Here is a 16,817-nt window from a genome sequence, read left to right on the forward strand (position 1 = left end):
CGGAAGCGTACCGCTGTCTCTTCTTATAAGTATTGTTCGAATCGGGCCGTAAATATATTTAGTTACGAACTTGATTGTTGCATCGCATGCCTTTACACACTTTACACGCGAATGCTGACTTGGATCGGAGTTTTCACAAATCAAAAGTATTCGTGACTTTTAATGAAGTATTTTACCGATCCTAATAATAACTTGATTATACTGAGGTTTACGATTTATTTTCGTGTACCTAGGGAGCGTATTCAGAACTTAGAATTTTTAAACAGTTTGTATACTTAATCACCGCAACTCACTTACAACCCCTCTGGTGTTACGGGTATCCATGGGCGACGGTAATCACTTACCATCAGGCGAATCGTCTGCTCGTTTGTTATAATCATAAAAAAACGAAAGCCTTGAACTTGACTTTCTTACAACTTATATAGGTATATTCATCCCACTTTTAAACCTGTTATTTTAAATATAACAGAAAAGGGTGGATTAAAATTTAATTAAAAGCTATATTTAGGTCTCTATTTATACTAACATCAAAATGTAAGGAAAATAAAATAATCAAATTAATATAGATAGAGTAAAGTTCGTGAATGTTCTTCAGAAACGAAAAAGACGTATATCAGTACGTAAGCCAGTATTGAGATGAGACATTCCGGCTTAGCATCACAGAAGACCGCGGACCACGTTCGACGAGTTGCCTCCTTGTCACACTTAGGTACGAAATTACAAGTGCGACAGAGAGGCAACACGTAGGTATACGATATACCTATTCGCCCTCAGTATATAGCGATTAGCAGGGTGAAGTGAAAACTGCTTGGAAAGTGCCCAAGTTTGGCCAAGGATAGTGTTGCTCACACGCACACTAATTTGTTTGGTGCAAAGCAGAAGAGTCAGCGAGTCAGTAAAATGGCAGAATTAGAATTACATATAACTTATAATTGTGAATACCTACGAATTTATATAAATGAATAAATATTTGGAGACAATCGTACACGGATCGACCTGGTTCCAAGCTAAGCAAAGCTTGTACTATACAGGTACTGGACAACGATATACAAACTTATATACTTAGATAAAAAAGCGACCCACCCCGACTTTGCACGGGTAAACCTTAAGAAATAATACACCTAAACATTTCTCAAGAATTATTCTATTGATAGGTGAAAACCACATGAAAGACAGACGGCGGGGGACTTAGTTTTATAAGAAGTATAAATATATGCTTAGGTACATAGATAACACCCATGATTCAGACACAAATACTCGTGATAAATTCTCATTATTCTTATTCTTACACATTTTATGAATTACAGCTATTATTAAGATGTATTCGTTGGTATAATTTTTGTGTTAACCAAACTCAGCAAGTTTTATATAACTCAAGACTCCATATGACGAGAATTCTAAAGCCGCTGACGGGAATCAGTCCAGAGATTCACAGTTTTTCACTTATTTTAAATTTACGACAATGTTAGGTACATTGTCTTATTGTGGAAAGATATGTAAATATGTTAACTTATTTACATATCTTCCCACTACACAGTAGTGTATAAATCTGAACGCGGGAGAAAGTACCTACACAATATTTGTGCCTAATTTAATAACACGCGCACTCTCCCCCCACACACCCCCAGCATCAAGTTAAAGATTAGCACGGAACTCAATTAAATGGACCCCAAACTACTCGAGAGATCCCGATCCGTATAATTAAATTTCCTCGGCAAAAGTACTGCGTGATTGGAATGTGGTTCTTCGCTGCACGCTTTGTGATAACTAGAACGCAAGTTACTGGAACTTTTGTATTAACGTTGTTTTCATAGCTGGGATAGAATGAAGTTTACAAAACGGCAGGGGACTCAAGTGTCGGAAGTTAGGGGAATACTCGTAGTCTTTGTTCGGTTTCGATGCTTTGAATTGTTCTATTGATGTGTTCGTTTAGCTGAACCGTTATCAAAGGGGTGTTTTTTTAAACATAAAATTAAATAATGAGCAAAATTAACTAGAATTTTTAGTTTCGTTATTACGAGTATTTGAAAGGGTTCTATGTTTTATATACGGAGAAGAAACTCACACAGAACCAAATAAAACATTGGTAATTACTTCTATACTTAATTATGTCCTAAACTTGTGGACCATTATAGTTGTAGTACATACTAGACCATAGTTGTTGGTTTTGCGGTACTTTGGCTAACCTACTAAACTTGGGAGACGAAGTTTGGATTTGGATCCGGAAGTTGAACAATGAACATAATAGTCATTTGATTTTAATTTTATCTTATCCTTATTTTTCATGACACAAAATTATAATTATACATATATAGATTCTGAAAAAAATTGATCATTTAGGACAGGTACCTATTAATTTCCTCAATGGTTGAACTTTAAGCAAATTATTTACATTAAATTACATAACAATACATAATCGAAAGAACCACTGCAGAAGAAACCAGCAGCATTCCAGTATATGTTTGTGGAAGAATGCGGATTATCAACATTTTAATTAAGATACGCTATAGTGTAGCCCAGTTGGTAGCAAAGGGGCTATACAATAAGATTTGTATTTTGGTCACCTACCTACCTGCGTTGTATAGAAACACTATGCGCGTATAACCTCAAAATCGACTACGCTTTTGAGCTGCTGTGATTGCATGAATATCCATGAGCGTCAAAGAGCTTATACTCGTACCAATAGGTAGCCGGTGCAAGTTTTACTAATAATTGGATGGTTGTAGTCTGAGCAACATAAAGGTGTAAAGAATATGCAATGCGTTTGGAGCATAGACTAGAGCATAGACATAAGTATATAGACACAGATACCGCATTATGAAGCGTTTACAAACAGCACGAGGATACCGCACGTAGAGGCAATTTTACTCGTAAAATGTTGCGATTTCCACAACTAAGTTATATTCCACTGCTAGCGACCCGCCCCGGCTTCGCGCAGGTTACACAAAACCTTAACATATTGATATCTGGGTGACCGAACTTCGCTTGGAAAACATAAAAACTCGAAAATGTACGTTTTCCCAGAGATAAGACCTAGCTAGATCGATTTTTGCCCCCGAAAACCCCCATATAGCAAATTTCATCGAAATCGTTAGAGCCGTTTCCGAAATCCCAGAAATATATATATAAATAAATAAATATATAAATAACTAAATATATAAGAATTGCTCGTTTAAAGGTATTACGTATAGATACAACTAAACCTTCCTCAAGAATCACTCTATTTTGATAGGTGAAAACCACATGAGAATCCGTTCAATAGATTCTGAGTTAATCGCGAACATACTTACAGTCATACATACAGACAGCTGCGGCGAGGGACTTTGTTTTATAAGGTTTAGTGATTAGTATTATACAGGGTGCTTCCTGTAACAGGAGCAATAAATTAAACTGTAGGCTGTACTCCTCAAACTGACCAACATTTGTTCAGCAACTTTTAAAAATTATGAATCCCTTAGACTTCCTCTTTTTCATACAAAATAAATATTGCCTTCAACGTACGCTGACATCAGTGTGTTTGGCGTTGCTTGTCACGCTTTAAACATAACAAAATTTGCAATACATTGCGTCTTAGAATAAACTTTAAAGTGTAATAAAAATCAAAACCTGAGTTATTTTCAAAAGTTGCTGAACAAATGTTGGTCAGTTTGAGGAGTACAGCCTACAGTTTAATTTATTGCTCCTGTTACAGGAAGCACTCTATATAACAACCTTAATGCCATGATCCATGAAGTTTTGTAAATATTTTTCATTTAGATACACGAATACTAAAATAAACAGTTTCGCCCCCTTACTATGTGCTCTCTATAGTAGTTGCGGTCGTCTGTGGGGGTGGTGGTTCAGAAACATCCTTAGAAATGGCTCCTGTGTAACCACTGCATTATTCCGTTCGAATATGGATAAGTACTGAACGAAAGAGCTTCACAAAAACCAGTCGTGCGTTGCCTTCATCCAGTGAATTTATAAAATACTGTATTATCGCTGCAAACTATAAACTGCATGTTAAAACTGATCCAACATGCAACTTTAGTACCTAAGTTCAAACGCCGTGGTTCAGAAATTCTTAAAACAAAAGTGCTGGAATACAAAAATGTAAAATATCTTCACCATTTCAAAGTTCAATGTTCCCATCTGGACTGACATATTTGCATAGAAAAAGCCAGTTATCTTTCACTGTCAGAATTATGAGCTTTTATTTAGAACTTTGCCTTTGTTATTAGCTTATGCTAGACAGTCTGCATGACAGATTCGTCGGAGTGTTTCATTATAACTATCGATTTGCGGTCTAACTTTAGGTTCGTTGCCTTTCCTTGACTTTATTGAGAATACGTAGGTAGCGTTTAATGACGAAGAAGAAGTGCTAATGACAATAAAGTTTAGTTAATTAAAAACTTATGGCGTTATTAAGAAACGCGATCCAAGCTTCAATTTGCTTTTTTTTCTATGTCATATTGCCTTATGTATTTGCAAGAAAGAGATAAAACATAAATTAACTGACTGACTGAAACTTTTATGAATAAGGGGCTTAATCATTTGACAAATGAGCGCAACGATGTACCTATAAATAATGTATGATGGAATGGTGAAGACGCTTTGACATATCCGTTAAAAGAATAATCTAATAAAAACAAAATGCTTTTTATTTGATTTCTATCATCAGATTAAAAGCAATAATTGAAGCTGTTTTGGTCTTCCACAGACAGGTGAACCTCAAAATAGCCCAGCCGCTAGACCACTGCTTCAATTGGAGCATGGCGCCCTCCCAAAGCGAGCTGGTGGTGTTCGCGAGAATCAGCGACCCCGCGGTGGACTTGGAAACCACGCCACCTGACGGGCCCTGGCTTGAAGCGACGGCTTCGGCCGTCCCTTGGAGCTTGGGCGTTGACATCGCCATATGGAACGCCGTTGGTAAGTCAAATACCTATACAATCAATCAATCAATCAATCAATCAATAGTATTTATTTGCTATAAGTAAGCACAGTTTTATGCATGCAAATACAGTTCATTTCACTTATCAACTAGTCACAACAATAGATATACAAATAATAAACTAGATATAAATAACACAAGTAAAACAAACAAACAAGAAAAAATAAATTATAAATAACAGTAGGTATACCTACAATTTAAATATGAGTGGAAAATGTCAGGTTAATTTAACACATTAGCAAAATATTCGTCGATAGAATAATATGGCCTATTTATAAAATATTATTTCACTTTCATGTCAAATAATTTCATTCAAGGTAGGTATATTATTTCTACCTGCCATTATAAATTGGTAGGCCCGGTCCGGATTAAGCTTGCCTACTTTTATAAGTGTGAATGGATTCAAATTTTGCGTCCATCTTTGTTATTAACCATAGACAAACTGCAAGTTTATAATTTATATATATAATAGTAGTGTGACTACTTAAAAACACAAATCAAAATATTTAATAAAATAATTTGATTTGTTCCCAAAGTTGTGCAAGTTTATATTAAAATAAAAGAAAAGAACGATGTGCGTTCTTTAGGTACCTTGTGTTAAAAATAAACACCATTTTAATGGAATCAGTTCCTAAACCCATCTTGATCATAATTATTTCTCGATTTGTGAATGACGTCAAGCGTTTAGGTGGCCTTTATATTTCTGATTTAGCTTTCTAATATTATATCCTTTTTGTAGTTAACTTAAAGTGCTTCTACATTTTGCCCAAACGTTGATGATAGTATTTGCCTATCATTACTGGGTATGGTTATTGCTGTTATTAGATTCCACTGGCCGTTTTTAGATAAGCCGGTCGATAACTACTTCGGCGTTCAGGCGAGTTTTAGGTCAATTGCTAAACGATGTAAAATTGTAAATAAACACCGCAATGATCGCCGTCAATATCCATATTTCGACCGTGGACACTTAACTATTTAGTGGATTGGCAGTTTGATCAAGCATTAATTTAAATAAAAGTATAAGTACCTACAGATACACACAATACATGAAGCTTGAATAGATAAGCATACAATTACTTCGTAATTAAGTTGATCTAGTCAATACCTATCATATAAAGTGGTAAGATGCAGTTTGGGACACCCGTGGAAACTAAAATAGAATAAAACGCAATATGACCCATCCTAGTATACGTACTTATTCAAATTGCAATAGGTACTTTACAAATACTTACCAATATTTGTCAAACAGCTTAAAATCCCATTAGAATTAATTATATAGGTAAGTACGTAAGTAAGCAATGTAAGCATCCTTTGTGATGCGGATCAACCCGGTCGGTAAGACGCGGTCGTCGCCTGGGGGTTACAGCGAAAACCGAAATAAGTACTCTAATTGCGGGGATGTTTCTCTTTTACTCCAATGAAGGCGTAATTATAGCGACAGAGAAAGATCCCCGCAATTTGCGAATTTCGATTTCAGGCGGTTTCTGATTCTAGCGCAGCCGATGCAATTCGCCAGCCGCTGATCAAGCACGGTAAAGCCGAAGAGATATAACGCATCAACTACTAAATGGCTACGGATTTTGAGACCACATATTGTGATGATGATATTATACTGCTCAGATGCAAGGACTGGGAATATATGTATAGCTTGCATTGCCGGTGAATTTTACGACGAAGGAAAGAGTTCACGTACTTGAATTATTTAAATACAAAATTTTATCCTCCATTGCTCGGGTCTGGCTAGTAAAAGTTTATATTTTATCGACTATGAATATAAAATTGGTGAGATAGCAAAACATTTATAAAACGAAATAAGCACGGGTAAATATAAACTTATAAAGGAGGAACATGGACGAAACAAAATTTTATTTCTTGTGATTGATTCAAAAATGACAAAGCGCTAATAAAAACTGTTTCCTTGTTATACTCCTTACTTGCCAAGAGAACGAATATCGCAACTTGAATTGGTTTTAAATTCGTCAGTTAAATCATTTTTGTTCAACAATTAATTATTACTTAAATAGATCTACATATTTAGTATCCGTGGCCACAGCTCCTTACCTACCCCGTTATTTCTAGGTTATATAACAAATTATATGTCCATATATCCGTAGGTAATTACAGCAGTTTAGAGGTTAAATGTGACGTCCCACGGGTAAAGGTACCTTATGGCGGTTGGCGCCTACGCTATTATTAACGCCGCTCCAATACAATTGCGGTCCTATGCGACGTAAGCGCCAAGTGCCATAAGGTACCTTTTCCCGTGGAACGTCACAAATAATGACTCACGTTAGACCGGGCCGTGTCCGGGCCGGAGCTTCCGGCGCTTACTTTTCTATGTCAGTTGACAGGTGATCACGTGATGCTTTCTATAGAAAAACGAAGTTCCGGAACCCTGGCCGGAGCCCTGACAGCCCGGTCTAACGTGAATCATCCTTAAATCGTTTTAAAGGCAGAACTCTCATTTTTAGGGTTCCGTAGCCAAATGGCAAAAAACGGAACCCTTATAGATTCGTCATGTCTGTCTGTCTGTCCGTCTGTCCGTCCGTATGTCACAGCCACTTTGCTCAGAAACTATAAGAACCATACTGTTGAAACTTGGTAAGTAGATGTATTCTGTGAACCGCATTAAGATTTTCACACAAAAATAGAAAAAAAAACAATAAATTTTTGGGGTTCCCCATACTTCGAACTGAAACTCAAAATTATTTTTTTTCATCAAACCCATACGTGTGGGATATCTATGGATAGGTCTTCAAAAATGATATTGAGGTTTCTAATATAATTTTTTTATAAACTGAATATTTTGCGCGAGAAACACTTCCAAAGTGGTAAAATGTGTGTCCCCCCCCCCCCTGTAACTTCTAAAATAAGAGAATGATAAAACTAAAATATATGATGTACATTACCATGTAAACTTCCACCGAAAATTGGTTTGAACGAGATCTAGTAAGTAGTTTTTCTTTATACGTCATAAATCGCCTAAATACGGAACCCTTCATGGGCGAGTCCGACTCGCACTTGGCCGCTTTTTTTACATAAATAAGTGTGGATATAATTCTACGTTTAAGGAGCTTAATTAATTAGGTACTCGTTTGCTAACGACATTTCGTTAAATTACCAAAAATTTTGCCCTCTCGAGTCCGCGGGGTAATCCTATCACACCGCCATTAAATATGGTATGAGACTTAATGCAATTTCATCCCGTCCCACGTTTTCTTTAGGGAATAAGTTAAATTTTCATGTTGAATTTTTTTAATAACAACTGCTCGGTGATTAATTAAATAGATATCCTTTTTATGGATCAAAAAGTTATTTTGAGAAAATAGTAAACAATAAACTTGAAAAAATGCTCGTCAATTGAGCTCATTATATGTAGATATATTATGTGTAGGTATATTAATTAGTGTTATAATAGTATTTTATGCAACCGTTGTTTAAGAGAGGTCAAAAAAGGCGAGTGGCGAGCCGAAAATTGTTAATAAAGACACCACGCGTATTTTTTGACTCAGTTAAACAACGTTGCATACAATACTTTTTCTACTTTTTTTTTTATTATTAAAAATGGGCTTACTCATGGCCACAGACTAGCCGGGGCGAAGACGTGGCCTACGATGGAGCGAGTCTGCCCAGAAGGTGCCTGTTCACCCTTGATTTGAAGGTTGCCGGGTTATATGAGCTCGGAAATATAGACGCCGGCAAGGAATTCCATTCCTTGGCAGTGCGCATAAGGAAAGAGGAAGCAAAGCGCTTCGTGCGGATTCGTGGAATATCTACCAAGTAAGGATGGAAACCGGCCGTGCGTCTAAAAGTCCGATGGTAGAATGGGGACCGTGGAATAAGCTCGTGTAGCTCTTGAGCACACTCCCCGAAGTGCAATCTGTAGAACACCGACAGACTGGCGACTTTCCGCCGATGGGCCAAAGACTGAAGCTTACCCGTTAGCTTCTTGTCACCAATCATCCTCCCGGCTCTGCGCTTCACTGAGTCTAAAGCAGCGAGTTGGTATTTAGCTGAGCCGTCCCACAGGTGGCTGCAATACTCCATACACGATCGGACTTGAGCTTTATAAAGTGTTAGAAGCTGTCCAGGTGTGAAGTATCGCTTCACCTTATTTAGGACGCCCAGCTTTCTGGCCGCAGTCTGTGCTTTAGATTCAATGAAGGTGCCGAAGTTGAGGACTGAACTCAACTCCACGCCGAGGAGTTCCAGGCTGTCAGTAATAGGTACAGATGCACCTCGGAAAGAAGGAGTCAGTTCGAATGGACTCCGTTTTGCGGAAAACAGACACGCCTGCGTTTTTGAGGCATTGAACGCGACCAGATTGTCGTCCCCCCACTGGGAAACGAGACTAAGGGTCAGGTTCATCCGCTCAACCATGGCCTCTCTCTGTGAACGTATCTTGTCCCTGCTGTCCCCTGAACTAGCCAAATATCTCTCAACAACCGTACTGTCGTCTGCATAACCTACAACTACTACTTCTACGACATAGCTTTGAAATAAAATTGTAAATTTAACAAATATTTTTCATTGGAGGGTACGGGCGGCAAAAGAATGAATGAAATATAAAAACATGTCTATGGTTCACTCATCTGTCAGAGATGATAATTAAAATTAGGTTGGCAACAATGTATTATATACAAAAAAAATTAAGTGGTGATTACACGAAGTATCGTAAAAGTGCCAAAAAGATACTGCGTGTATGCACAAATACTTTTTTGGGGAATAGACTAAAGACTTTGTCTTGACAACTATAAGATAGGGGTTTAAAGGTGTGTGCACGACCCTCTAAATGATTTGTCATTTAGAGGTAAAAGTACGGGAGTAGAAAAAATAAATAAATGATAACAATTTCGAATCTGTGTTACCGTTAGCTTAAACCTGTCGAATTCGCAATACAGCTAAGCCCCGCTTCAATTTCTAAAGACGATCTAATTTACCACAGCACCAAATTCGGTGTATTGTACAACAGTACTCTGTTCACATCGGTATGTCACCACCACAAGCTGAATCTGAGCTAAGCCAAACATTGAATAGCATTCACTCCAATTCTGCACTGGCATTTAACGTGCACAGAAATGTAATTTCATTCCGTTTAGTTGTGCTCCGACTAAGGTATTTTGGTTACAAATTGTCGATCTACTGAATTACAATACAAACGTCTGATTGCTTTTGATATACCGGAGATTTGGTGCAACGGTTCCTCATAACACAACCTAATCCTACGTATTTAGAAATGTGAAGCTTTAATGTGTTTTTTTAGGGTTCCGTACCCAAAGGGTAAAAACAGGACCATATTACTAAGAGTCCACTGTCCATCTGTCTGTCACCAGGCTGTATCTCATGAACCGTGATAGCTAGGCAGTTGAAATTTTCACAGATGATGTACTTTTCACACTTTATTGTCTCTTTTTTTTTCTCTTTTTTCGTGAATATTTACATTGAACAAAATCCTGAGATTAAAGCCAAAACAAAACAAAAACAATGTACAGTTTAAAAAAAAATATATTTCGCTTCTTTTTGCTACTAAATAAATGTTCTGGTAGGTAAATTTAGATCTATCCAAATTGCTGCTTTCGAAACTGCCAAGAGTTCTACGGAAGCAGATGTGCTTAACTCCATTGAGTCGCGACTTACGAGACCCATGGGAACATGCTGGATTATTCCAACGCGGAATTCACAAACCTCATTGGCCCATTTTTACCTCCTCACAAGCGTAGCAAAGACCTCTAAATGCATACTAACTATCCGTAACGGGTGTCAGATATTTATACTGGTTTGGTAAAGCAGAGTGATGGATCGTTTTGTGAATAGGTCTTCAGCAAATCGTTGCAACACGGGATTAGCTTCCGATAACACTCAATATTGGAATTCTATTCAGATTTGCTTTTGTTTCAACCATTTCTTTTATAAAAGCAATTCGTATGTATGGACAGTTAACACTAAAGGTCTGCTGTTAACTTTTATTATGGATAATTGCAAAAAAAAGTTTATTTTCGTAATTATGCTGATATCGATAGGCCATGTGAGTGGTGCAGCAAAGTGTTGCGACCTCTGATATGACCTTATTCTTATACGAGGTCTGCTACTCACGTATGCGGAAACACAAAAAATAACAAGCTCTATAGTTATAAATGGTTTTATTGCCTTTATATTTGTTCACCAAGATGAATGATGTACTTTTGCATATGTTGAAACCACTTTTCATAGCACCTTTTCTATTCTGATTTTGGTATACAAAACGTGCATTTTGTACGCTAAAACGGCTTTTTCGCGAGTCTTTTTCTTAACCAATTCATGTAATATCTTACACACTATTGCCAAGAGATGTCTCTGTCTTGCGATGTGTACTATGGACCATCTTGCTTTATGAGTTCGCGCACAGCATCCATATTTTGTTTGTTTTTTTAATTCGTCCGTTTACATTTTTGCCAAAAACTTATCTATGATAATATAGTCGTGTAGAAGATTTAGTCCCAGTTGCACCACCCGCACTTGACAGACTGGTCAACTGGGTTTACTACCGCGGCGGTTTACTATGAAACTTTCCATACAATGAAATTTAGTTTTAACGATGACAAACAGTTTGGTGCAACCGACCCTTAGGGCTCATTCAGATGATGCGAGAACTTGCATGCGAGTTTAATTACATTGCGGGTTTTGATCGGTCGGTTGAATTGGATGTAACCAACAGTCCGCAATGTAACTAAAATCAGCCCTTAATGAGTAATGTTGGTTTCAGGTTGGGCGGGTTGGGGGGAGTGGGGGGCTTGCAGCAAGACCTGCGGCGGCGGCATGCAGGTGAGGAGGAGGTACTGTTCGCGGGCTACCTGCGAAGGTTACGGCGAGCAGGGACGGGCCTGCAACACTTTCGATTGCGAGGGTGAGTAGACATCGATTTGTTGCCACACATTTTATAATTAACGTTTTCGACGTGTCAAATAAAAAAGCTAGCACTCGGACACCACTTCACCGAAGTGTCAAAATTGAAATTGAACTTTATGCATATGCACGTAGGTCTATATTGCTCTGTTGTCTGTGACAGATTAACCCGTCTTTGGCGTTGGACCTACGGTGCGGATATATCCGTCATTGTCGTCCAAAAGGGTAACCTTCGCCCACGACTTCGTACAAAGTAGAAACTTTAGGGCAGAATGTTCAAAATAGTATGTCTTAGTAAAAGCTAGACAATATTAAAATAAAGAATTCAAATAACAATGAAAAAATGTTTATTAAAAAAAATGTTAAATGGGTAAGTATGTTTATTGAAATGGTTAATTTACAATGTCTATAGTATCTCCTGCAATTTTTGTGATTTCGGGGTTGGTCCTAATTCCGGACGAATGAAAATCAGCCAATGTAAGGTATATTTTAACCAGCAGCAAGTATTAAGGTGTCACGCTAGACCGGTCCGGGGGCGGGCCGGAGCTTCCAGCGTTTCGTTTTCTATGGAAAGCACCACATGATCACCGACCAGCCGTCATAGAAAATGACATGGCGGACGGCCCGGTCCGGCCTAGCGTGAGTCATCCTTTAAAGAGCGTTGAACTACTAATAACATTAAATGCAAGTTGATAAATACTCGTATTTACGTTGCGCGTTCAGTTGACAGCTCTAAGTAAATGTTATCCTACTGTCTGCAACTGATTTAAGGCCAATTCAAACTTGAATTGATTTATCAAAATGATATCTAAATTATGTCAGTTGCCCGTACGTCTCGCTCGTGCCAATACATGTACGGACAAGTATAGTCAGCACTATAAATATAATACAATTGGTGATGCTGACTGTATTTACTTTGGGCGTTCAGTTGATGGTGCTATTATTAAGTAAATGTGATCGTCTTCAACAACTCTGTTTTGGAAAACACTGAAAACGTTGTTTTGTATTTTAAAGTTCACTGAGCATTGTTCAGACCGGTCTAAAGTCTTGATTCGTCTTGTGTGGAAATAGTCGGGCATTTCAAGATCTTATTTAAGTCGTATTAAAAAAAGCGGCCAAGTGCGAGTCGGACTCGCTCATGAAGGGTTCCGTATTTAGGCGATTTATGACGTATAAAAAAAAAACTACTTGCTAGATCTCGTTCAAACCAATTTTCAGTGGAAGTTTACATGGTAATGTACATCATATATTTTTTTTAGTTTTATCATTCTCTTATTTTAGAAGTTAGGGGGGGGGGGACACACATTTTACCACTTTGGAAGTGTCTCTCGCGCAAACTATTCAGTTTAGAAAAAAATGATATTAGAAACCTCAATATCATTTTTGAAGACCTATCCATAGATACCCCACACGTATGGGTTTGATGAAAAAAAAAATTTTGAGTTTCAGTTCGAAGTATGGGGAACCCCAAAAATTTATTGTTTTTTTTTTCTATTTTTGTGTGAAAATCTTAATGCGGTTCACAGAATACATCTACTTACCAAGTTTCAACAGTATAGTTCTTATAGTTTCGGAGAAAAGTGGCTGTGACATACGGACGGACAGACAGACGGACAGACAGACGGACAGACAGACAGACATGACGAATCTATAAGGGTTCCGTTTTTTGCCATTTGGCTACGGAACCCTAAAAACGGTTTATGAGAAAAACACATTTAACTGATTTGATTTGATGTGTACCTACCGCGGACAAAGTTTGTGCGGTACACTACACTAAAAATATGGATCTCTAAGCAATTTTTTTTATTTGTGTTTTGGTGATTAAATTCCAACTGGCAAATGTTACAGGAGGCATATATAACAGCAGTTTAGGCATTTAGGGTATATATTATTTACTTTGGTTAATACATATAAACATCATTAATACCTACTCCCGATTATTTAAATATTAACGAACCAAAAATAATTATAGAAGGAAAATAGATAACATAATAAACTACTAAAAACTAAAGTGTTTCGTTATTAAGTATAACATTTATTTTAATCTAGTTACTAATCTACCAAATGGACAAAGTTTATTAGAAAATCATTATCGTTATAATAACCTAAATCGCCTAAATAAAAATTAATATAAACACGCATATACAGCGTGTTTCGGAATGCTTATTAATTAATCATATTCTATTCGCTGGTAATTATTTCGGTGAAATTGAAACTTTGAAACTGCGATGTATTGAATAAGGGTAGATTAAGATTTACGCGCCTACCTACGAAAAACAAATAAATCAGTCTTGAATATACTCGCGTGCTGTGTTATTTGACTCCTGTAGATTAATTCCCAGTACATACTATTTGGCTAACGAGGATGTCGAAAACATTACCTTTTAACATTAAGGAGTTTAATTTACGCTCGGGAAAGTGGAATACGTACATAAGTCAGTTAACGGCATGGTTTGATGTAACATACGTAAAAGCGGACAATCGGGCGCAGTACCTTATCGCGGTGGTTGGTACGGAAACTTTGGACTTAATAATAGATTTGTGTTATCCATCGGAGCCCGATACAGTGAGTTACGACGATATAGTGTCAAAAGTTCGCGAACATTTATCACCTAAGCGATCCGAGTTGGCAGAGCGTATGACATTTCGGGCATGTAAGCAAACGGCCGACCAGTCCATTAATGAGTACGTGGCACAACTCAAGCAGCTTGCTCAGAAATGCAATTTCACCAGTGCTACGTACTTAGAAGAGAACCTACGTGATCAGCTCGCATACGGATTGAGAAGCGATGCGATACGTTTCAAGCTGTTAACTGAGGACAAATTAACATACAGCCGCGCAGTGGAAATAGCGACGTCGTTGGAGGCGGCGGAGCGAGACTCAAAGGCGAGCGGACCCAGCAGCGGCGCTGGGGGCGGGACATCGGCGCCGATGTCGACGCGAGAAGAGGTCGTGCACGCGGTGCGCGTCGGCGGCGGCGGCGGCGCGCGCGCGCCTCCGCGCCGCAGGCAGCCGGCGGCGGCGCCGCGCGCGCGCTGTCCCCGGTGCTTGGGCACGCACCATCCGAGGAGCTGCTCATTTATGAACACGGAGTGCTACGTGTGTGGCAAGAAGGGACATATAGCTAAAGCGTGTAAAAACCGTAAACATCATAGCGTCAACGTGTGCACGGAGTATACGGACGCCAGCGACGACGTCGGGTCGGAGGCCAGCGACGACGTCGGGTCGGAGGACGGCGACGACGAGTACGACGTGCCGTTATACTCTATAGACGACGACGACGCCGACGGTGATCAACCATGGTGGCGCACAGTGACGGTGAACGGAGTCAAGGTGCGCATGCAACTGGACTGTGGCTCTGCGATAAGCGCTATGTCTAGCAATTTTTTTAACCAGCTGTTTAAAAATGTTAATTTGTTGCCTTCTAATACAAATTTAAAAATGTACGCGGGACAAAAAGTTACACCGAAGGGCATTATGTTGTGTGAAGTTATGTATGGCAATAAAAAAAAATCAAATTTAAAGTTAGTCGTAGTAGACTCGGACGACAGCCCGCCCATTATCGGACGTCGGTGGATGACGGCGTTAGGTATAAAATGCAGTCCCGAGACTCCCGAGTCGATATACAATATTAATAACGGTCGCGAAGGTGTAGGGACACTAGGGACACAGCTGGCTCGAGAGTTCCCGCAGGTGTTCGCCCAGGGAACTGGCAAGTTCACAGGTAAGCCCATACAATTAAGAGTGGCCAGCGACGCGCGGCCCGTGTTCTGCAAGCCGCGGCCGCGCGCCGCCGTGGAGACCGAGCTGGAGCGCCTGCAGGCGGACGGGGTCATCTCGCCGGTGGAGGCGAGCGAGTGGGGGACGCCCGTCGTGCCCGTCATCAAACAATCAGGTGAGGTAAGTATCCCGCAAATGGTAGCGGGGCGCTTGCAGCGGTGGGCGGTAATTTTAAGCGGATACGACTATGAGATAGCTTGCGTTAAATCGGAACAAAACTGTATAATGTTTGAATACAGGGTGGTGGTACCTACGACTCTGCGCGCACGCGTGCTGCGCGAGTTACACGCAGCGCACGGCGGCGCGGTACGCACGAAGGCGCTGGCGCGCGCCTATGTATGGTGGCCCGGCCTGGGCGCGGACGTGGAGCGGGTGACAGCCGATTACGCAGCGTGCGCGGCGGAGCGCCCGGTGCCGGCACGGGCGGCCACGCACCCGTGGGAGTGGCCGCAGGAGAGGTGGTATCGAGTACACGTGGACTTCCTAACGCCGACAGCTGGTACGTATTATTTTGTCCAGATTGACGCCTACTCCAAATGGATTGAGTCATACCTAAAGAAAGTGGACATTAAGCACATCCGCATTTCCCCGTATAAGCCGAGCAGCAATGGGGCTGCCGAAAACACAATCGGGTTAATTAAAAAATGCTTAAAAAAGGCGGAACGAGATAATGCGAATGTGCATGAAGCATTGCAAACATACCTATTAACCCATCGCATAACCCCGCATTCTACGATAGGTAAGTCGCCAGCTGAACTATTGTTAAAGCGCACCATACGCAGTCGCTTTGATTTGCTGCGGCCAGACCCGAGAGAAGAAGTAAGGGAAGCTCAACGAAAACAGATAGGTATGAAGGCATCGCCGACTCGCGAGTTTAAGGTGGGAGCAAAGATTATGTATCGAGTCTATCAGCAAAACAAGCAATTTTGGGCAGCAGGTTCGGTCATCGAACGTCTGGGCCCCTTGACATACCGCGTAGAAGGGGCCGACGGACGCAGTCACAAAAGGCATATCGATCAATTGCTTAATGATATCAGCGTTAACACAGAGGGCGTGAAAGGTACGAAAATATTAACATGTTCTGACTCACAAGAATTGAACCGGGCTACCACGCTAGCTCAGGGGATTCCGGCCACCACTGAGTCACTACACCGCACAAGCAACGACAATAGCACGACTTCAAATATACCTGTACAAAGACCGAAACGCGTTCGTCGTCCACCG

At 39.9% G+C, this 16,817-nt stretch overlaps 1 protein-coding gene across 1 annotated transcript in view; it reads left to right on the top strand.

The window, feature by feature from the left end:
* Window positions 1-16,817, top strand: part of LOC134651495 (uncharacterized) — a 74,707-nt gene that overhangs the window by 41,922 nt on the left and 15,968 nt on the right. Inside the window, exons 4-5 of the mRNA XM_063506610.1 lie at window positions 4,700-4,908; window positions 11,673-11,813. Coding sequence (XP_063362680.1) covers window positions 4,700-4,908; window positions 11,673-11,813 — 350 coding nt within the window. The remainder of the gene's footprint in view (window positions 1-4,699; window positions 4,909-11,672; window positions 11,814-16,817) is intronic.

Source organism: Cydia amplana, chromosome 10, assembly GCF_948474715.1.
Source record: "Cydia amplana chromosome 10, ilCydAmpl1.1, whole genome shotgun sequence".
Lineage (NCBI taxonomy): Eukaryota > Metazoa > Arthropoda > Insecta > Lepidoptera > Tortricidae > Cydia > Cydia amplana.